The sequence below is a fragment of the Etheostoma cragini genome, chromosome 3 (assembly GCF_013103735.1).
Source record: "Etheostoma cragini isolate CJK2018 chromosome 3, CSU_Ecrag_1.0, whole genome shotgun sequence".
Lineage (NCBI taxonomy): Eukaryota > Metazoa > Chordata > Actinopteri > Perciformes > Percidae > Etheostoma > Etheostoma cragini.
Genome location: NC_048409.1, coordinates 8,314,367 through 8,338,880, shown reverse-complemented (window position 1 = coordinate 8,338,880; position 24,514 = coordinate 8,314,367). Strand labels below are relative to the sequence as shown.

Sequence of the window (24,514 nt, the reverse complement as noted above, 5' to 3'; positions counted from 1 at the left end):
AAGTCTCTTTTATATAGACTGCAGTGGTCCCCTAATACTGTATCTGAAGTCTCTTTCCCAAATTTAGCCTTGGTGCAGAATTACAGCCACTAGAGCCAGTCCGACAATGATCTTTCCTCAGGACGTGCCATTTCTGCATTTGTAGCTATTGAGGGGTGGGGGGCAAGGTGCAGGGTGGGGTTGTGGCCTTGACCAACTGCAACGCTGTGCTTGTTAGAACGCCATGATGTCTCTCTCTGATGGGAAGACTCAATTATCTGGATGGGCAGGGCAGCGAAAGGGGGAGGTAACTTATTCCTAATGACCTCATAAGGAGCAAGACTCCAGATCGGCCCATCTGAACTTTCATTTTGTCAAAGGCAGAGCTGGGTGTACACCTATCGCCATTTCTAGCCACTGGAGGACCATAGGCAGGCTGGGTGAACGCATAATAAAGTGAAAGAAACTCATAAAGAGGAAGATTTTTATGCTATATACACACACACTATATATATATATATATATATATATATATATATATATATACACACACACACACACACACACACACATACACACACTCACATACATATACGTATACTGTATATACACATATACATATATGTATATGCAAAATATATCAAAATTAAGTGTTGTTTGTTGGAGCTATTCATTGTTTTGTTATATTAAATAGTTAAATATGTATTTATTAAATTTGTTTTTTACTTGACTCACACAGCTACATAAGCTTGTTTATCTCATTAGTATTTTATATTGGTTATTTTAAGTATCTACTAGTGCTTTTGTTTTGAAAGTACCACGCAGCCTTAGCCACCAGGTGAAGTGATGTAGGGTTGATCAGGTATGTAGGATGTAGACACTGACGAGGGCTGATGGTTTTTACCAGAGCCTAGAGACGCCATTGTTCCTCTGTTAAAACTTTTGCGGAGAACTGGACAGATAAACATCCCAAAATGCCACCTCTGCCAGGACAATGAACATTTTTATCTCTGTGTAAGATTCACTCCTTCAGTGCCACAGTGGCTGTTTGACTTTGAGTTTGTTTTGTTCAATCTGAGGACAAATTGCCTCTGCATTGTTGTTGTAGTGGGTATATGGAAATCTAGGAGCTTTCTTAGTGGGTATACTGCGTATACCTGTGCATCACGTAGGATACACCACTGGCTATAGTACATAGTCCCACCAATGATGCATCGTCCCCAACATATAATACCCACTTGCAATGTGTTTTTCAAAATTTGTGCAGGGAGTAACAAGAACACATATCAATATATGCAGACTAGAGGTGTGACAAGATCTCGTCCCCACGAGATCTCACAAGATTAAATGTGAGATTTCTCGTCAAGGTAAAAAGTGTCTCACGATATCCGTACACGCAAGTGTAGAGCAGCAGCCTCGAAATTAGCATAGAAGATCCCCCGCCTGTTCTCAAAAGTTGACTCTGAGTTTTTGCAGAGCAATAGCGGAAGAAAAAAGCCACCTATAAAATAAATACAAAATAAATGAATAAAAATAAAAATGCAAAGGAGGAGAAAAGAGCATCTTCACAAAAATCATCAGTTTGATCATTAGTGTTTGATGGTAGTTTGTGTGTGCTTTTGAACGTAAACAATTTGAAACAATAGTAATAACATGCTTTAATTCTCTCTGTCTACTGTACAATGGCATATTAGTACAAAACATTTGGTCTCTACTGCCAGAAAATTGAATAAAGGACAATTTCTTCTGTTATTTCTTCATTGAAGTTTTTTTAAAATAGGCTAAAATCTTGTCTCGCCTTCATCTTGTGAACCCAATCTCGTGTCTCATCTCGTCTCTTGAGCTGGGTGTCTCGTCACACCTCTAATGCAAACACATGGTACACATATAGGGCTGGGTATCGTTCAAAATAAAGGCTCCAATACCAATACCATATCTTTAAAAGCAGTTCCTAAACAATACTTTTTTTATAACAATTTTATGAGACAAAAAGAAATTACAAGTTACGGCATAAATCTTAAAAAAAAAAGATTCTGCTCCTACTATTTAATATTTTCCTGAGTGTCTCTACAATGTGGAACATTAGGCAACAAATTACAGTCAATATTAGGTCTCGGTAGAAGCATGCTTATTGGCTCATTGACGCTGATGAGACTTACTCCTTAGCTACTGAAATTTGGTATTGAATGACGAGTCAATTCGGTCGGTGTCTAAAATGTATTGAATTTGGTACCCAGCCCTATACACATATAGCACATGCCTACGGCAAGTGAAAGAATTACAAATAAATCCAAAATAGGATCCAAAGCAAAACGGTTATGAAATTAAACTTGCCCTCGAATCTGTGCTAAAATGCAAACTATATTTGATGCAGGGCTTCAGTAGCTTGAGTCAGACAAAAACCTCTGTCAAAGTACATAAAGCATGCAAGTATTGTATTAAGACAGAGTCCCACAGCTCTGTTCATGCAATGCTGAATGGGATTATTTTAGTCATCAGGTAATATTTCATGTAAAGCTAAGTAATAAAGCAGAAAATTATATGATTCACATGTCTACATCACCGTTTAGTGCTCCTATTGCAAGCTTGAAAGGTAAATGACAAAAGGGGTGACTGTCATACACACACTTCCAGAGCTGCTTTTGTGTGCTTCTCCCGTCAGCCAGGTCTTACACTGACTGTCTCACCATAGAACAGAGGCACAGCAAGCAGGGTGAGGAATTAAAGAGCTGAAGTTTTTAGTTTATTCCACAGGATTCTTCTGATTTAGAAAACATTCTGTCAGGTCCATGAATGTCTTGGTTCATTTCTGCTTCATTGAGGGATATTTTCCAAATTATGGTAAATATTCCAAACATCGGACATACAGTAGCTGAGGTGACAGTGTTTCAGAGTGAATAATGTGACGTGGCATCACCATCTGTCCACTCCTCTCCTCTATGCATGTGGTCTGCTATTAGGCAGAGAGCTCCTGCTGGCCCGCCATACTGCCCAGAATAGAGATGTGCCATCAGATGACATCAAACCCAGCACAACTCCCACAACTGATCTGATGTTGAGGTAGGACAAATCACATTTTACAGTTGACTTTGCACCATTATTTAATTTCAAAGTAGACCACAATTGAATCATTATGACAATGTGGTTCTCAAAAGCACCATTCTAGCCAAATGATGTGCTTGAATGCCAAAGTAGGGGAGTTTATTCTAAGTTTATTCTGGCCTTTTTTGCGTCTGCCGGTCCATACCCCCTATCCCCTGATTCTCCGGCCTGCCTCTAGACACGTTGAGTAGCCACCCTGATATATGGGGCTCATCTTTTGAGGGAACTCATCTGGCTATTTTCACGGGTTACCATTGAGCCCCAATGAGGAGACGTAGTCCCCATGGCTGCCGACATGTTGGCTCAAGCAGCATTCCAGCGCCATGGAAATCCCAGAACCCACATTGGCTGCCCATGTCAACGCTGAGCCAGAAGCTCTGTTGGTCATCCCAGCCAGTCATGTCACTAATCTGCTGTTCTGCTGGCAGCCTCATGCAATGATGTCCAGTTGCCAGAATACTGCTTAACTCTCCACGGATATTGTTTATTCCATTACAATTTTTTGATACTGTAATTGGAACATAATCAAATGTTTGTAACATGTAAGCTGACTTTCTGTTGCCAGTTAGTGGCGCTATGATAGTTAATCTATATTACCATGTAGATGTCCTCAGCCTGGATTTTGATCAAGCATGGGAAATTTGGAGCAGATTGGACAATGTACATTTGAGTTACAACGCTTTTCTGTTTCATGGTGAATGTACAAAAATGACCGCCATAACATTAGGCAAATGTTGCATGCATTATGTTTTTAGCCTTAGCCATAACCCCTTCAGCAACAAGTAAAGCTTTCTGTCCACGAGAAACCACTGTAAATCACAGAGTTGAAGCAGAGCAGCCGGGGGACGTCGGAAGGAAAACCAAAAACAGTGCCGTGAAGCGTTTCAGACTTCTCCGAGGAGCTCGGACCTGGTCGCCAAAGTAACTTAGTGCGTGAAACAGGTGCTTGGGGTGCGCAGTGGGAATGACACAGGCACCACTCCTTATTACAAGTCAGTTGTTGCTTTAAAAGTCAACTTTTTGTAAAGCTTTTTTTTTTTTTTTGTCAAAAGCTACGTAGGGTCACGTTCAATATCAAGTACATACAAATGTGGCTATAATAACGAGTTAACACAAATTTGAGCAGATAAAAAAAACGGTATGTTTAATTAAACTTTTTCAAATGTAAAGTGGAACATTACATTGTGTTAGTATTACCAAGTAATTTTAAACATCCTTGCTTCTTTTGCCTAGTGGTGGGAATTGTTGGGTTTCTGTAAATAAGATCACAGAGTATGGTCTAAACCTGCCCTTTTATGAAAAGCACAGTGAGATAACTGTTGTTGTGAATTGGCGCTATATAAATAAAATTGAATTGCCCATCTCTTGTTGCTTGATGGGCAAGAGTTGAGTTTGCCATATTATACTTTCAACGTATTTTTTTTCATGCATACTGTAGCTTTGACAATATTTGCCATTGTTTTGGATTGTTGCAATGAATAAATATTTGCATTAAGCAAGCATTTGTCCACTCCCGTGACGATTAAGCACTAAAAGCTTTAATTTGCGACGGATCGTGATTAACAGCCGTAATAAAAAATGTATTCCTACAATAAAACATGTAACTGTATGCTGGTTAGCAAACTGAGTTAATGTTTATGAGACAACAAATGTTTTGGTATTCTGTAATAAGTCACATCAACACAAGATAAGCAGTGCTCCAGTGTGTGCATGTATCTTAATTTAATAAAAAGCTGTTTGCTTCTGTGCATACACAGCATGGGTTTAGATACTAATGTTGAATAATGAAGTCAAATGATCAACTTGAAAAGCAGATAGAAGTGATAGATGAAATCACATTAAAACCTAATTGATCATTAACAAAGTCTACTTTATATTATTACCATTAATTATTGGGGTTTGTACAGAATCTAGAGCTTATCTATGTAGAATAGCACTTGAGGGTTCAGTACAGTGACATACCTTCACCAGGCCTGGGTACTCGTTGGATGGGAGGCCGTAAATTTGCTCTTTGGACTCCTCGCCCTCAGTCTGCATGAAGCAAGGAAAGCGCTGCTTCACATTGTATGAACCAGGAACCTTCTCTCTCCAGTAGCACACATTGGTCTTCACCACCTATAGTAGATAAAACCAGGAAGGCCATTAATACCAGCCAAGTCCTCAGAGATCTGGCACTAAAGACCTAATGATTGACCATAGAGTTTACCATACATTCGTTTTGATGCACAAAACATGTTGATTGAAATTCAGAGGGTTCATATACACTCACCGGCAACTTTATTAGGTACCCCATGCTAGTAACGGGTTGGACCCCCTTTTGCCTTCAGAACTGCCTCAATTCTTCGTGGCATAGATTCAATAAGGTGCTGGAAGCATTCCTCAGGGAGTTTGGTCAATATTGACATGATGGCATCACACAGTTGCCGCAGATTTGTCGGCTGCACATCCATGATGCAAATCTCCCGTTCCACCACATCCCAAAGATGCTCTATTGGATTGAGATCTGGTGACTGTGGAGGCCATTTGAGTACAGCGAACTCATTGTCATGTTCAAGAAACCAGTCTGTGATGATTCCAGCTTTATGACATGGCGCATTATCCTGCTGAAAGTAGCCATCAGAAGTTGGGTACATTATGGTCATAAAGGGATGGACATGGTCAGCAACAATACTCAGGTAGGCTGTGGCGTTGCAACGATGATCAATTGGTACCAAGGGGCCCAAAGACAGCCAAGAAAATATTCCCCACACCATGACACCACCACCACCAGCCTGAACCGTTGATACAAGGCAGGATGCATGCTTTCATGTTGTAGACGCCAAATTCTGACCCTACCATCCGACTGTCGCAGCAGAAATCGAGACTCATCAGACCAGGCAACGTTTTTCCAATCTTCTATTGTCCAATTTCGATGAGCTTGTGCAAATTGTAGTCTCAGTTTCCTGTTCTTAGCTGAAAGGAGTGGCACCCGATGTGGTCTTCTGCTGCTGTAGCCCATCTGCCTCAAAGTTTGACGTACTGTGCGTTCAGAGATGCTCTTCTGCCCACCTTGGTTGTAACGGGTGGTTATTTGAGTCACTGTTGCCCTTCTATCAGCTCGAACCAGTCTGGCCATTCTCCTCTGACCTCTGGCATCAACAAGGCATTTCCGCCCACAGAACTGCCGCTCACTGGATGTTTTTTCTTTTTCGGACCATTCTCTGTAAACCCTAGAGATGGTTGTGCGTGAAAATCCCAGTAGATTAGCAGTTTCTGAAATACTCAGACCAGCCCTTCTGGCACCAACAATCATGCCACGTTCAAAGTCACTCAAATCACCTTTCTTCCCCATACTGATGCTCGGTTTAAACTGCAGGAGATTCTCTTGACCATTGACAATTATCAGTATACAATTAAATGGATTTGCATTTTAATGAGAGAAATAAGTATTTGGCCCCTCTCAATCAGAAAGATGTCTGGCACACAGGCTGGCTTGCTACAGGTTATAAACTGAGATTAGGACAACCCTCGTAAAGGGAGTGCTCCCAATCTCAGCTTGTTACCTGACACCTGTCCACAGAAGCAATCAATCAGATTCCAAACTCCGCAGGCCAAGACCAAAGATCTCTCCAAGGATGTCAGGGAAAAGATTGTAGACCCACACAAGGCTGGAAGGAGCTACAAGACCATCGTCTAACAGCTTGGTAAGAAGGTGACAACAGGTGCGATTATTTGCAGATGGAAGAAACACAAAAGAACTGTCAATCTGCCTTGGCCTGGGGCTCTATACAATATCTTGAGAACAGTGAGGAATCAGCCAGGAACTACACGGGAGGCTCTTGTCCATGATTTCAAGGCAGGTGTGACCATAGTCACCAATAAAACAATTGGTAACACCCTATGCCGTAATGGGCTGAAATCCTCGTGCTCAAGAAAGCACATGTACAAGCCCATCTGAGGCTTGCCAATGAACAAATGAATGATTCAGAGAACTGGACGAAAATGTTGTGTTCAGATGAGACCAAAATCAAGCTCGTTTACAATAAATCACAATATTTAAAGCATAAAATTATGGACGGAAATGGACGTGGCCATTATCAGGAGTTCAGCTGAATTCAGTGAACGCATGGATGTGTATTTTTAATACGCAAAATACAGTTTGGGAGTTATAAGGCCAAACGTCGGGCTTGGACCTATACTTAACGATCACATCCCAAGATACGATAGATATATTTTCATGGGTTATATATAGGTCTGTAACGATACACCAAACCCTGGGTTTGGTTAGTGGCACAATTTTTGACCCACAATTTGATACAAATTCGATTCTTTTTCTTTTCTTTTTTTTTGGGGGGGGGGGGGGGTCAGTAAACATAATACAAAATTTTTTCTACCACATGGCATTGTTTTGTCATTGATTACATCCCACTTTGAAACACAGTTATACAACAGAAACCTTATTTATTGATATTGATGGACTTCAATTTTGATTGATGTAAATGTAAATGTGCTGTATTTATATAGCGCTTTTCCAGTCTTAACAACTGCTCAAAGCGCTTTTTTACATCTACAGGGAACATTCACCATTCACACACATTCATACACTGTGGCCGGGGCTGCCGTACAAGGTGCCACCTGCTCATCAGATAAACATTCACACACATTCACACTCCGATGCGCAGCACTGGGGGCAACTCGGGGTTCAGTGCCTTGCCCAAGGACACTTCGACAATGACTGCAGGGGCGGTGATCAAACCACCAACCTTCCGATTGGCAGGCAACCGCTCTACCACTGAGCCACAGCCGCCCCAACACCAAAGATTCTTTAGTGCCTTAAAATAATGTTTCCAAAAATCGTTTTAGTGGTTTATTAACTCGTTGGAATGACACATAAGAATAATGGGAATGGTAACAGTAATGGACAATTATGCTCCTAACCTGTAGAGGGAACGAAGAGGAAAAGTGCTTTGGTGCCTACTGTAAAGGTGATGGTTGTGAAGTAGCTAGCTAATACAAATTCTAAATCTTGGTTGGTAACATAAGATAACGACACCGTTCAACACACTCAGTTATTTATAGTGTGATTGTTTTGACCACAATTCACAACTCTGGGCTTACCCAAAAATTCATCAGTAACGTTAACTGTATGGATGAATGACTAGTCTAATGGTGATTTAGCTAGCTAGCACACCCCTGTCTTCTGCCTCAGTCTCCCGGCGCTGTAAGGCTTCTGTCAGGATGAGCTCTGACAACAGCCCCGGGGACACATCCACAGTCAGCCCCCAGCCAGCTAGCAGCCAGCCTGGTCAGCACTTAAGTCTGGGGCTAAGGACGCCAACAGCAGTTTACTGAACCTTCGGGAAATAGACCCAGGCATCCGAGTCAGAACAGCGGCCACTTGTAACGTTACACCTCCGATATCGTTTCCTTCTCACTCCGCGACACATGTTTGTGGCGCTGAGTGTCATGATTTTGTTTTTATTTTGCATATCGTTTAAGCCCTAGTTACATATTTATAGTACAACAGATCAAAACTACACCTGAATGAAAACACACTGGCACAACATGCTGATTAAACATTAACATATAAACCTCCATAACACCTACTGTGTGGTCTTTTTTCTGTCTAATAGAAGTTCAATTACAAAAGCAGCCCTGCAGTGGTGAAGGGAGAATTGGGATTTAATGAAATGTACACATTGTTGTACAAATGATGAGGGCGGAAATAATAAGGACACATTGTTCAAGAGCTCCAACGTAATGAACTAACCATCCGTGCACTCAGTCCCAGGGACTATACAAATTCAGACAGAAGTACTCTGTCGACTTGGTGAGCTTAGAGCTTTTCTACCAGCTCACTCAGGCATGCCATTCCCCAGGCCCCCCAGCCTGCTGCTCACCTGAATCACGCAATTCCAATATCAAACTCCAATTCGCCACTCTAACAGCTGCCTGCTTGTTTTCCCATCACCTTCTCTTTTCAGGCTGTGTGGCATATTGCAAGATGGAAAAGACTGCCTTGCTTACTAAGGCCTCTGAGCTGTTTAAATATGGAGGAGTAACGCTTTTGTTTCTGTGGCACATTCAGGTGGGTATTTAAAAGGTAAGCAGTGCAAAATCGTAGTGGGGAAAGAAGAGTGAAACTGGAATAGGGATGTGTAAGAGGAAGTCGATAACATACAGAGTCTATTAAAGCAATAGGCCGGCATCTTTTGGTTTTTTGTGCATTCACTGAACAGTACAGTGCCCATTCCAACAGGCTGATTGCTTGGCCCCCTGTACTGCTGCTTGTAGCTTTCTCCAGAACCACTGTCCTCCGAAATAACTTACAGAAGGAACACAAAGCACTTAATATGCAACTAACTGTATAGTAATGCCGTTTGGTACTTGTAATTCAGAGGAAAACATTGTGCTACTACATTTAACTGACAGAGACGTGGCAGATTCATATTCTACTCACAACATCCATCCATCCATCCATCTTCGACCGCTTATCCGGTATCGGGTCGCGGGGGCAGCAGCTCCAGCAGGGGACCCCAAACTTCCCTTTCCCGAGCCACATCAACCAGCTCCGACTGGGGGATCCCGAGGCGTTCCCAGGCCAGGTTGGAGATATAATCTCGCCACCTAGTCCTGGGTCTTCCCCGAGGCCTCCTCCCAGCTGGACATGCCTGGAACACCTCCCTAGGGAGGCGCCCAGGAGGCATCCTTACCAGATGCCCGAACCACCTCAACTGGCTCCTTTCGACGCGAAGGAGCACCGGCTCTAATCTGAGCTCCTCTCGGATGACTGAGCTTCTCACCCTATCTCTAAGGGAGACGCCAGCCACCCTCCTGAGGAAACCCATTTCGGCCGCTTGTACCCTCACAACATATCACAAATAAAATATAATGCATTAGTATTTCTCAAACCATCCAGCACACTGATAATGCCTCTCTTTTTACTTTACTTAAACATTTGCAGCAGAACTTGTACTCTGCGGTCATTTTGTGGAATTGTTTGTGTTTGTTTGTGTGTTTTTTTAATCGATTAATCTGGAATTGTGAAAAAATTCTTGATTTGTCATTCCAAAACCCAAAGATATTCCGTTAAATATGATATAAAACACAAAAAGCTGAAAATCACCATATTTGATAGACTGAAAACTGTTTTCTGCCACTTTTGCATGAAAAATCAATTTAACAATTAATCAATTATCAAAATAGTGTGCAATTATTTTTCTAGCGAACAACTAATTGGTTAGTCGACTAATCGTTGCAGCTCTAAGTATCATACATATATTTTAACCTCTTTAATTTACTTTAATTTAAACAATGTACAATGTTGATAAACATTTTGCAATAAAAAATATAATTTCAATTCAGAAGAAATCCTAATAAAATCTATTATGGGTGACGTTTTGAAATAGGAGTTACATTTGTATTGGTGCACACACAAAAAAAATAAAAATGTTACAAATCCTATTTCAAATAGAATTTACAGTAACACAAAATAGACATTTTAACAAAACTCAAGGATGCTTTAAAAAACGCTTTTTCAAATTGTTGTTTTTTTTCTCATGTTGCCAGCCCCATAATTCCTCATTGACCCATATACGCAGTTATACAAAGATTACTGCACGTGGGACACCAAGAGTTTGAATACCTCAAGTGGCAACTGTAAGCCAATGTGGGCCAGCAGTCTGTTAGCCCAGGGTCCAGTGGTGATCACCACACTCTTGGCTCGATAAACACCAGCAGAGGTTGACACGGTCACAACAGGGCCAGGCTTGATGTCTATTACCTTCTCTTTGTCTCTTATGACCCCACCCAACTTCTGAAACTGCCCCTGGGAGAAGAGAATGACAGAACAGTGATGCAGAATTACTTTACCTCGCCTATTTATGTCAATTTATTTATATTTCTCACCGTTTCTCACCGACTGTACAACACGTAAAGCATCAACAGGGGTTGCCATTGTTGTTTATGTGTGTGTGACGTCAAAAACTGTAACAACGATCTTGTAAGAGTTCACGGGTAGCAAGTTACAAGTTTGACTGCCGTTCCAGGGAACTTTCACAGGTAGAAGGTAGTAAAACATGGGTTACGGGTAGCGCAGCATACAGAGCTGCCAACCTTTCCCAAAACGTCGGAGTGAGATTTGGGGGTGGCGCCGCATATTTTGCCACGTACAAAGCAATTTCTTTGGGTCTTTATCCTTCAGGGCTTAAATTGGGATTTGTTATATGTGGGGGGATGGGGCTCTCCCTAGAGACAGTAGCATATGTCAGCAACAGCTGAGAAGATTTGGGTCTGTGGTGAACAGGTCCAGGGGTTCCTGGTGTAGGGACCAGGGACCCAAAGTTAAATTATTGTTGCGGGATAAACTAAGACCACTGAAATTCTAAAGAAGTAGAACCACTGAGTAACATAAATTCTAATCCTTTAACCTTTGTGCCAAGGCTCAGTAATGTTTGGCCCTCATCCTCTGTACCCCACTTACTGTATTTACTTTTTGGGGAAAATAAAGACTATTGTTCATTTTATGAAACATTGAATAAATTATTTACAGTTACATTTAGAGATGAACAGAGGTTAGAGAAGCACAATAGTGGCCCAACGTTGCAGTATTGTATATATAGTATAGTATAGCTCAGATGTGTTTCATCAGATTTCTGCTCATGTTTATCAGATTTCTGCTCATGTTTACAACTTTATGCACATTCAAAATATAACTCCTCCCATCTCTGTTGTCCGAGATTTGGAGAGATGTCTGCTATGCATGTTATTGCTCGGCTGATATGGTGGATCTCATGCAGACCGTCTGACAGACACAGAGGCCCATTTGGGTCTCTGGTCTCTGACATAGTTTAGAGGTGACTGTACGCTGCTCATTTTCGGAGGTCTGCACAGACGCAACGCGTCACTGCCCCCAGCAGAGAAAGTCCTCTAAAATTAACTGAAGTTACTACGCTACCAGCCGCGCTGCTCACCTATATCTTTACAGAGAGAGTGGACACGAAGCGACGGAAAATATCCTGGTATCTGCACTGTGCTCTGCAGCCTACGCTGTTGTTTGACTAGTTGGCCTATAAGCTGGAGGTACTGCAACAGAGTATATAGAAGGACTTTGTAAGGTGAGAAATCATCAATAAATTCTTCTTCTGTCCCAGCAGTAAAGTGACCCGAAATTGGGGAGAAATGAACAACATTGGCGGCCAAGGATAAGATACAGCTATGTGGTGTTAGCATGTAGCTAGCTTATATTAAGCAGTAGGCTAACATAAGGTTACGGAACGAAGCAGCATGTTCTACAACCAAAAATTGCAGGTAACAAATACTACATATCCGAGCATGTTTCAAGATTTCAGGAGTAATGTGACCTGGAATTGGAGAGAATTTAACCACACTGGCAGCCAAGATTACATTGTTTACTGCCGTAGCATGTAGCTAAAATTTCTCTAAAATATGTTTACCTCATTATTTGAAATTTAGTTTTGGCAACATTTAACATTAAAATTTGACATTATAACATTGTAAGTATTGGCGGAAAATACGGAAAAGCATAATATGTCAAAAGTATTCTTCCATTCATGCTACAGCCATATCATACGTTGTGGGGGGTGCCATTTTCAGGACTGGATCTGCACAAACCTTTGTAGGTAGCATCTCCAGACCGACCTGACAAAAAGTTATCAAAAGCATTTTTATAGGATACAAATTGTGCATATTACACACAGACAAATTTGTCTAGTCAACTATGAAAACGCAAAACTTTAGATTTTTGTTTGCCATGACCCTCTGGAGGTCCCCTAAACATTTTACAAAAATTGGGAGCGCTACAAGTCCAAAAAGTTTATATCTCAAGAACAGCTCATCCGATTTTTAACTAATTTGGAGGATACCATCTAGGGCCACCCCTACAGTGGGGTACTGATTGGTCAAAGTGGGCCATGGGACCCATGTTTGTATTCACCACTTATACTAATGTAAATAATTTCTTGCTTTTTATTTCTTCTTCTGGCGCCCCTGAAACTACTGCATTGAATGATGGACAGGCAGCACCAATATGTCTTCATTTACGCTAAAATCACAAGAAGGATGGAGATGGACAAGTCAGACACCAGCGATGTAAACCAAGCTAAATGCAAAACCCCATTAAAATTTGCTGAAGTTGAAGTTTAATTTTATTATGCAGTGTAAGCTGTACATTTTAAATGAGCTACTTTTTACTTTTACTTGAGTAGATTCTTAAAGAAATACATTTCCTTTTTTTTTTATTTAGACCAATAAGCTAAAGTGCAAAACAGTGGTCTAGACGAGAATATACAGAACAGTACACTACACATATCGATGAAGGCACAGAGCTCAAAATAGCACGACAGAAGTCTGCGTTTTGAAACATGGCTGATACTGTATATCTTTAAATGTTATAGTTACAGATAAAAATGACAACAGAAATAAACAGTTTCACTGATTTCACACATCTACACAATTCAAATCAGTGGCCATTTGTCTATGAAGTCATATATATATATATATATATATCATATTCAATACATGAATTTAGAGTTCCCTCTTAAATTAACCCGTAGGTAAAAAGGGCTTTTGCATCACAATGTAATGTCCAGTTTAGCCAGCCTACATTACTGCAGTGACTTGGATCAAGAATGTTATTTGGTCATCAAAGCTGGCCCAACATACAGTCATGAGGGGCAATCAGCAACGTGTTTTGAAAAGGGTATTGATAAAGACATTAAGAAATGTGCCACTCTCAGATAGCGTATTGGTCTGAATATGAGACAGGGTTCTTTCCTAATCGGGGTCTAGACTTTTAGCTGTTCAAGTTGCAGAATGTAAGGGATGTTATTTTAATGTTAATTAACAGCTGGTTGAAAAAGCAGAGATTTAGACGGAGCATCAACGAGCGCCCAAAAGCATGGCAACGTTATACGGTGGAGAGAGATAGAGAGTACCTGAAGAGATAGATAGCCTAGCGGCATTAGAAGAAAGTAGTGACTCAGAGAAATAAAATGTAAAAAATAAAACGGTATCCATATTCATACGTAGACGTAACAAATGATGTATCGAGCAACAAAAACCCTGGAGGCCGGACGTAGAAAGGAAGTACAACAAGGCGTTGTCATGGAGATGTTACACTGTGTAAAAATGCAAACAGACGAAGAACATACTGTGGTCCTTAAAGCGGCTGCTTCCAAGAGATGACAGCGTGTGTGATTGTATGTATGTAACGTAATGATGGGATTTCCATCACCGGAGCTCAACTGAAGGCCTTGGAAATACTTTCCATTAATTTGAATGTGAACATTTTATTCAAAAGATGTTAAAAACAACAGCCTACCTTGTTTTGGTCAATTTATTTTTTATTAGAATTATTTTCAAATAAATTTATATTCTTCATGAAAACAAAATTTGGCTTTTATAAAATATTTTTCCAAAAATGAGTCTTGAAAAGGGGGGGGGGAGATTGTCTAATAATCAGGATCCTCTTATATTTGGACCAATACGTTAGTTAAATGAGATAGACCAACTGCGACATGTATTACGCTATAACACTAACGTCAAGGGGCTGTTAAAGTCATTGCATGCCAATGCACAAAGCAGTATTCCTGTGATGTATTACACATCTATCACAAATTTATAATTGACTGCTGCTTCAGAGAAAAGCGGCTGAACAATCCTTTCAGTAAATTGAGAATGGCACCTCACTTAAATTACAAAGAAGTGTTTTGTGCTTGACCTGGCAGCAGCCATGGATGATTCTGTTCTCCTACAGTGCCTTTTCTCACTGCTGATAGTCTAGTAATGTGTATTTATTGCTCAGAGATATTCGTGGTGTGAGCCATTATTAGATTAAAACAAAGGGCAATAAATATGTTCAGTTAACCACATATTGGTATTTTACAACATAATTATCCAGTTATTTTGTGAATGTTTCTGCCAGGAACCATGGGACAGACATAAAAGGTCCATTTATATTTTGTTGGTATATTTTTTTGGAATAGCATAATGGCTAATTTGCAAAAGGATGTAGACACCGTGTTTCATCTAAAGGAGGAAAACTACTTAAAATTCTTTTAAAAAATCTGGATTGTTTCTGGTGAATGAACTTAAAAGACCTCTGGGAACTATCACCGTATCGCCTGGTGTCCGGGTCTGCCAGCGAGCCCTAAGTGGCACTTATCTTTCCATCCCATGGGCCCACCACCTGTGGAAGGAACCGTTGGGGGCGGGTGCGATGCCACGTGGGTGGCAGTGAAGGTCAGGGGCCTCGATCCAACCAGACCCGTGCGGCAGAGGCTAGCTGCCAGAGGATTGTCTATAAAAAACACCACGTTCAAACTGGGAAGTGTACATGGTACCAGAGCACCCTAGGCCAAAGGTCAATGTTTGATTTTATAATAATTTCATCTCATCTGAGGCCGTATGTTTTGGACACTCAGGTGAAGAGAGGGGCGGAGCTGTCAACTGATCACCATCTGGTGCTGAGTTAGGTCAGGGGATAGGGGAAGCCTATGGACAGACCTGGTAAGAACAAACAGATAGTGCGGGTAAATTGGGAACGTTTGGAGGAGAATTTCAACTTTCAACCTCCGGCGGAGCTTATCGTGCATTCCTGTGGAGGCTGGGGGCATTTAACCTGAGTAGACAATGTTCAAAGTTTCCATTGCTAAAGCGGCGTCGGAGGGCTGTTGTCTTAGGGTCTTAGGTGCCTCAAGGGGCAGTAACCCACGAACCCAATGACACCGGTGGTCAGGAAAGCAGTTAAATTTAAGGAGTCTTTCAGGGATATGCTATGCCAGAGGGATCCAGAGGCAGTTGCAAGGTACCGAATGCGCTGCGGCCTCTGCCATGATAGAGTCAAAGCAGTGGGTGTGGGAGAAGTTTGGAGAAGACATGGAGAAGGACTTTCAGTAGGCCTAAAGGTGCTTCTGTAAAACCATTCGCCACCTCAGGACGAGGAAGCATGGAATCATCCAAGCTGTGTACCATAAGGATGGGATGATGTTGATTCAACTGAGGAGGTAATAGGGTGGTGGAAGAAGCATTTTGAGGAACTCCTAAATCAATCTTATACGCCCTATCTGGTAGAGGCAGAGCTGGAGGATGATGGGGAATTGTTGTCAATTTCCCTGGTGGAAGTTGCTGAGGTAGTCAAACAACTCCACAGTGGGTGTGGAGGGGCTGTCTTGGTTGACACGCCTCTTCAACATTGCATGGAGGTCTGGGATTGTGCCTAGGGAGTGGCAGACCAGGGTGGTGGTTCCCCTCTTCAAAAAGGGGTGTGTGCCCATTACAGGGGTATCAAACGTCTCAGCCTCCCTGGTAAAGTCTACTCCAAGGTGCTGGAAGGGAGATATCAGCCAATAATTGAACCTCTGATTGAAGAAGATCAATGCAAATTCCGTCCTGGTCGTGGGACAACGGATTAGATGTTCACTTTTGCAAGGATCCTGGAGGGAGCCTGGGAGTATGCCCAACCAGTCCAAATGTGTTTTGTGGATCTGGAGAAGGCATATGATCGGGTCCCTCAGGAGATACTCTGGGAGGTGCTGCGGGAGGTGCCTGTTTGTAGTATTTATGGCCAGTAAATGGAGGAATAGTCAGGGTGGGGAGGGATTGCAGTCCAGTGGGCTGGGGATCTCATCGCTGCTTTTTCAAGATGACGTGGTCCTCATGGCATCATCGGTAACCTTCAACACTCACTGGATGGGTTTGCTGTCAAGTGTGAAGGGGCTGGGATGAGGATCAGCACCTCTAAATCTGAGGCCATGGTTCTCAGTAGGAAACCGATGGAGTGCTTTCTCCAGGTAGATAATGAATCCTTATCCCGAGTGAAGGAGTTAAATACCTTGGGGTCTGGCTTGTGAGTGATTGGACAATGGAGAGGAAGTCAGAGTCGGTGCAGCGGGTGCGGTATTACATTCAATTTTTTGCACCATTGTGATGAAAAGAGAGCTGAGCCCGAAGGTAAAGCTCTCGATCTACCAGTCAGTTTTTAATCCTACCCTCACATTGGTCGTGGAGGCTGGGTCATGACCAAAAGAACAAGAACAAGGTTTTAAAGGTAGATGTTACTGAACAATGAGCTAATGTTACATGTATGCAGTAAATTATAAGATAATGTAAACTGTTAGCTACTGTAAGCTTAATGTCATTAAGATTAATTAATGCAATTCTCCTTACCAATAAGTGTTACGACAACAACAAATATGAACTCTCACTAGTTTTTAATTTATTTTAATTTTTAAGCGATAACGACTATTGCTTACTATGATGTAGTGCCTAGTAGTGTTGGTAATGTTACCTACCATCGCACGTTGTGAGCAAAGTTGCTGACAGTAGATTCTCCTCCTGCAAGCAGACTGATAATGATGATTCACACTCTCCATCTCAACAAAAAATTTAACAGCACAGTTCACAGTTCCACAACCATTTCATCCAGTTTTTTAAATAAAGCATGCACAAACAATGTGCACTTGCTAGCCTGTTCCATTTACGTGTTCTCCAAATGCAACAGAGCAGCTTTGCCTAGCCTCTGAAGGACCTGACCTGGAAGGACCAGTCCTACCAATGAAGGATCCTTGACTTTGAGAATTGTTTTCTATCTATTGATCTCCGCTTGACTGCTCTTCCTTAATCCTTCAAGTACCCGGATGTCTGTCACAGTAACTTGAATTTTGTGAACTGAATTTGAATAGTGAGAACTGAATGTGAAGATATATAGAGAGTTACATTTTCATTGATGATTGTATTTTATTGGATTTCAGTTACAAAAAAATAAATTCGGGACTATTAGTACCTCCTGTACCAGCTATCGGGGCTCCCAAACCTGTGATATGGACAGTTCAGTTGAAAAAATTATAAACTAAAGTGTTTGAAAATACATTTGAAACATACATTGAAATTGAATGCAGGAGTATGTGAGTTCATCTGATAGGACAGTGGGTTGTTCATCAGACCAAAAAGGGCCGGGAATCACTGTTGTTAGCTGTGGTGGGTGTTTAAAATGGAAAGTTTGGGTAATAGTCATTTCATTCCCCTTCTATTTCCAAATAGGGTTGACTAACCTGAACTGCCACTGTTCATTATTCCCACTGCTAAAATTATTATGAATCACATTTCTCTATATCTATATATCAGTGTCTGTGTCCGAACTGGCAGCGACAGTTGGCCGCCCACAAAGGCATTTCTCAATCTGTGTTATTCTATTGGCTTCTATTGTCCCTGTGAAACATCAACTTGTGTTGCCAAAGTACTGTCCCAATATGCAAGTTTGCATTTCACTAAGAAATTAATATTCCAGGAAATGTTCTTGACACAGCCATTTTACTGAGGATGCATTGGTTGGGAACTTGTGGGTCACCTGCTCTACTACCTGAGCTACCTGGGCACCCACGGGACAATTTGAACAATTTTTGCCATCTTATTCATCACAAAATTCACTTCTGAGAACGTTTTAGGCGAGAAATTGTGGTTTTAGATTCCAAATATAGGCAGTCTTCCAAAATTCATTCCTTGCTGGACCAGTCACGCTCAGAGACCCGCTGTAAGCTGGAGGTCTCTCAGACTGCTCTCATAAATAAGAGGCTTTTATTTCGGTGTTGGCAGATCATTTGTCTAAAAATCAAAACACATGTCCATTGTAAGATCAACAGGAACCTGTGGTTAACTGCCTTTTCGGAGTTAAACTCAACAATTGCCTGCAGGCTTGACAACCTCGCTGGCCGTCTCTCTCTCCTTCTCACAGACCTGCCAGGCAGAGGCGGGGAGACTTAAATTATGACATAGGCTATATCCGTTAGATTTAGTATCTACGTAGTTCATACTTTTTCTGGTGTGTTTGTTTTCTGATTTAATAGAAGTTGAGTTTCAGTCTGTATGACAGATGAACAATTGTAGTTGTAAAGTGGTAAAATGCTATGGCATGTTATGTAGACTAAACCGAAGAAACCAACCTTTATAATTTTAAATGCTAACTTAAATCTGTTGTCCCTGGGCATATACAGTGCACTAAAATAATATAGAAATGATAATTCCACATCGAATTAGGGAGATGCCAGTGCATAGGCCTACTCTTTTTTTTAATTTAAACTGACTTAAACTAATCCACTAGTAATGGTAGGGGTCACGTTCCACTCTTTTTAATAATTAAGGGGTATTTGAGCCAAACCATTAATAAAACCATAACATTAAAGGTCAATACATTTTATTTTTCAATATAATTGCAATAGTTATTATAATAATAATTATTGCATTGTTAGGTTTTCTTGTCCGGAGATTGTTTTATTTCTAGCTGTTATTTTGGGGCACTGCAGCTAGCCTCTGTGCTGGGGGTGTTGCATAAAACCAGCAAGAATGCATTGTATCAAACTGTTAACTGTGTTTTCTGTGCTTGTGAACTTGCAAGGTCATTCTTCCAAGAACAACGAGCAAGAACGTTCTCCCCAAGAACACAAGTCCGTTCTTTTAAATTGAGAAAGCGCCTGGGTCTGTCCGAGGTTTACGCCACTGATGCATCAAATGCTTGCTCGTGAAAAATTGTTGGTTCTTTGTTTGTTGGACCTTGCAAAGTGTCTTGAGATAACTCTTGTTATTATTTGATACTATAAATTAAGTTAAATTGAATCTATAAGATAGAAATCTACAAAAAATTTTCGGGCAAAAGCTACCACCAAGACCACATAATTGGTCTTGACTCTTGACTTAATTCTCTATCAGCAGTATCTGTGCTGTACCTGGACAGTCTTGAGTGCACGGTCAGCATACAAAACTCCAGCAGTGATGTCCACCACAGCTCCGTCTCCCTCAGCCAGGTTGACATGGGGGATATGCTGGCTGAAGTTGTCCCGGTTCAGGATCACCATAGGAACTTTGTTCCTCTGCAGGGTGTTCTTAATTGCAAGGTAACTCTGACTGCTTTCTGGTCCCATCACCAGGAGTCCTGTTTGTCTGAGAGGGCAGATCAGTGGAGATGAAGGGGGCATCTTGGCACGAAATAGCATGAAAAGTTACGACACATTAACAAATCACAGATTGTCCATCATTGTTGGTACTAATATTAAAAGGAAATTTTTTTAATTCGGGGCATAATATTATATTACAACAGTCAAACAGGGCAAATACTAAAAGAGGTGAACTTCACACTGGTTGGATACAAACATGTTTAATTCTCACTGGTTAAAAAACATATATGCATGCACAAGTGCAGTATGTATGGAGGGTCAAGAGCTGAACTGGGAAGTCAGTCAGAAAAATATGATAGATGTCTCCAACAGACAGACGGGGCAGCTGTGGCTCAGTGGTAGAGCGGTTGCCTGCCAATCGGAAGGTTGGTGGTTCAATCCGTGGCCCTGCAGTCCCATGTCAAAGTGTCCTTGGGCAAGACACTGAACCCCGAGTTGAATATGTGTGAGTGTTTATCTGATGAGCAGTTGGCATGTTGTACGGCAGCCTCGGCCACAGTGAATGTGTGTGAATGGTGAATGTTTCCTGTATGATATAGAAGTGCTTTGAGTAGTTGTTAAGACTAGAAAAGCTCTATATAAATACAGCACATTTAAAAACGGTAACATTTAATATTGTTGGTGGTAAAAACCCAGAAAAAGGTATTTGGAACACTATGTCTATGTGGGGGGAGGACATGTTACTTACTACCTTTTACAAAGCCTTCAACCACATATCAGGGTTATGATCTGTGAATGATAGTAGCTCATGTGTCATTACATCTTGGTCAAAATATAAGTGTTTTATAACTATAAAATTAGATCTACATATCTTCTAACTTAGGTCACATTATGACACCTGATGAAGACCATGGTGAAAGCTATAAGAAAAGGTAGTAAGTGAACCTTGACTTTTGAATATGTACTCCTGCATTGAAACTAGATTTTTGGCAATTGTCCGTGTCCTGTTCCCTTTGTTTTTTCCCTTCCCTAACTTTAAACAATGTGTTGGAGGAAGTTTTTCTATTACCCCATGATTTACTTTTCCCATTAAAGCTTTAATTAGGGGCCGAGGGCCGACAGACGAGAATTAAAACTGAAGGAATTCTTCCCTTTCTTTCCCCCGCCAAATTAACTGACTTGAGGAGCTTAACATACTCAAAAACTTACCAAAATTGCGGTACACATCAAGTCCTGTGAAAATGTGTGTTGTTTAAGAGTATGGGAATAAGCGCACAAAAAAGTAAAGTACGTTTAAAGTAGACTAATAAAACTTGGTACACATATGTATCATGTCAAGATGTAGAAAAAACGTCATGGAACCATACCCTAAACCCAACTGGAAGTCCGCCATTTTGAATTGAAAGTTAGAAATGAGTGCTAATTTGGCAATTTCCACATGTCGAACTTCAACAAACTCCTTTTAGAGATTTAATATGATCAACTTCAAATTTTATCTGTGCCATCTTAAGAAGTTAAAGACAAAAAGTTATTAAAAGAAAAACTTTTCATAGGGTCATAGGGCATGGCGGCCATTTTGTGCATTTTGTCATCAAAACCGGAACTGGGTGTAACTTGAGTGTACAAGTTGGGTCTGTTGGGTCTTTGTAAATATTAGAGGTCTAAACCGAATCTATCTGTAAAGTGTCCTGAGATAATTCCAGTTATGATTTGACACTATAAATAATTGATATATACTTAATATAATATAAGAATTGAACTGAATTACAATAGATGGTCAGTACACCCCCAGTTTGAGGAATCAGGCAGGAGTACCTATAGACATGGAAGCTAAGCAACGTCGTGCTGTGGACGGGGGCAGCAGTTAACCATATTTTAGATGTCTGAAAAAATATATCAGTTTATGGATGCTATATTTAGAATATTTTCAGCACGTTATCTTGCTGTCCTACAGTCCTTCACAACAGGGAACTGAAGCCATTATCTTTGTTCTCTTCAAAGCCACCAGGCTCCTTTGACAAAAACAGTTTTTTCCACTTGCAGAACATGGGATGCTGCTCCATTGGTAAGTTAGTTTGTGTTATTGTGTGACTGGTCGCTTTGCATCCTGTCCCGTACTTATCCAGTCCCATAGCGCACCTTCTTCCAAGTCTCTAATGACACAAGCATAATTCTTACCTAACCAAAGTAGATTTGTTTGTTTAACTAATAGTGGTTAGGGGACAACCGGAGGAATAAGGAAAATAATGGCTAATTAAAACTTGGGTTTTAGGTTCCCTGCCCTTACATCAATAATAACAGTGAGGGTACTCAACAAATTAATAACATCAATAAAAATCAATCAAACAGGGCAAAAAGTGGTTAAATAGTCAGACAGGTTGTAAACAAAGCCCCAGGTTAGTCAAACATATTTGAAGATAAATATCAATGTGAACCAAAAAAATATCACACTAACTCTTTGCTGTAAACATCAGTCAACTTGATCTTCTGAACTAGCTCTTTGCACTTACTGTTTAATTGTGTAGTAATGGATTACTAGCATCACAACTTGGACCTCCAAATCAAGTGTTTTAGATCATCCGGGTGAACTTTTGGTTTGTTTCCATCATGTGAAAGTCTGACTGCGTTACTTTTCCCATTAAAACTATTAGTTTACTAGGGACAATCCCCCATTCTTAAAAGGTCTTTTGGTTAATACCGAGGTTATAAAAACTAATAGAAATTATGACCAAAGCTATAAAATGTAACCCACATTATATGAAAGTGTACTTTCTTTCTTGACCAAACCTTAACCACTATGGTTATTAAGTATGGCAGTGTGGGTTGGTCTACTACTTTTCCTCGAGACTGAAATATCTTAACGTAAGATCGATTGCCACATAATTTTGTACCAGCGGTCATTGTCACCAGATGATAAATCAATGTGGTGTGCTACATATGGCAAGTGGAGTCTGCTGTGAGAGGTATGATGTTTGCTGGGTAACACAGACTGAATCCATCCACCCTGAAGGTTTAACGTTGGTTTTAGTTGTCATTTTACGACACAGGATTCCACAGTTAAATGTAAGTTGTAGCCTTTTCATGCTACACATAGTGCTGGACAATATATTGATATTATATCAATACCAATATATGAGGCTAGATATTGTCTTACATTTTAGATATCGTAATATCGTAACATGGACAAGTTCCCAGATTTCTAAGGAATATTGCTGACATATTCATTCCTGTCATAACCTATGTTATTAAGTTATTTATTGAAAATAACCATTTTACAAATAAATTTAAGGTGGCAAGAGTTATACCTTTATATAAAAAGGGGTCCAAATCTGGCCCTGGTTATTTCCGCCGTGTATCTATCCAGTGTTCAATATCAACAATTGTTAAAAGGATCATTTATGAGCTAATAGACAATTATTTATCAGAGCATCCATCCATCCATCCATCTTCGACCGCTTATCCGGTATCGGGTCGCGGGGGCAGCAGCTCCAGCAGGGGACCCCAAACTTCCCTTTCCCGAGCCACATCAACCAGCTCCGACTGGGGGATCCCGAGGCGTTCCCAGGCCAGGTTGGAGATATAATCTCGCCACCTAGTCCTGGGTCTTCCCCGAGGCCTCCTCCCAGCTGGACGTGCCTGGAACACCTCCCTAGGGAGGCGCCCAGGAGGCATCCTTACCAGATGCCCAAACCACCTCAACTGGCTCCTTTCGACGCGAAGGAGCAGCGGCTCTACTCCGAGCTCCTCTCGGATGACTGAGCTTCTCACCCTATCTCAAAGGGAGACGCCAGCCACCCTCCTGAGGAAACCCATTTCGGCCGCTAGTACCCTGGATCTCGTTCTTTCGGTCATGACCCAGCCTTCATGACCATAGGTGAGGGTAGGAACAAAAATTGCCCGGTAGATCGAGAGCTTTGCCTTCTGGCTCAGCTCCCTTTTCGTCACAACTGTGCGATAAACGGAATGTAATACCGCACCAGCTGCTCCGATTCTCCGACCAACCTCACGCTCCATTGTCCCCTCACTCGCAAACAAGACCCCAAGGTACTTAAACTCCTTCACTTGGGGTAAGGACTCACCCCCTACCCGAAGAAAGCACTCCATCGGTTTCCTGCTGAGAACCATGGCCTCAGATTTTGAGGTGCTGATCCTCATCCCAGCCGCTTCACACTAGGCTGCGAACCGATCCAGTGAGTGCTGAAGGTCACAGGCCGATGATGCCATCAGGACCACATCATCTGCAAAAAGCCCACCAAACTGCAAACCCTCCCCGCCCCGACTACCCCTCGATATCCTGTCCATAAATATTATTAACAGGATTGGTGACAAAGCGCAGCCCTGGCGGAGGCCAACCCTCACCTGGAACGAATCCGACTTACTGCCGAGAACCCGGACACAGCTCTCGCTTTGGTCATACAGAGATTGGATGGCCCTGAGAAGGGTCCCCCTCACCCCATACTCCCGCAGCCCCTCCCACAGTTTCTCCCGGGGGACCCGGTCATACGCCTTCTCCAGATCCACAAAACACATGTAGACTGGTTGGGCAT

The 24,514-nt window shown here is 41.4% G+C and overlaps 1 protein-coding gene across 2 annotated transcripts in view; it reads right to left on the bottom strand.

Annotated features, from left to right (window-relative positions):
• pipox (pipecolic acid oxidase) overlaps positions 1 to 24,514 on the bottom strand; it is a 68,157-nt gene that overhangs the window by 32,204 nt on the left and 11,439 nt on the right. For both annotated transcript variants that reach the window (XM_034866685.1, XM_034866684.1), the window contains exons 3-5: positions 19,800 to 20,013; positions 10,706 to 10,888; positions 5,044 to 5,196 (exon numbers count right to left, since the gene is read on the bottom strand). In XM_034866685.1, coding sequence (XP_034722576.1) covers positions 5,044 to 5,196; positions 10,706 to 10,888; positions 19,800 to 20,013 — 550 coding nt within the window. The remainder of the gene's footprint in view (positions 1 to 5,043; positions 5,197 to 10,705; positions 10,889 to 19,799; positions 20,014 to 24,514) is intronic.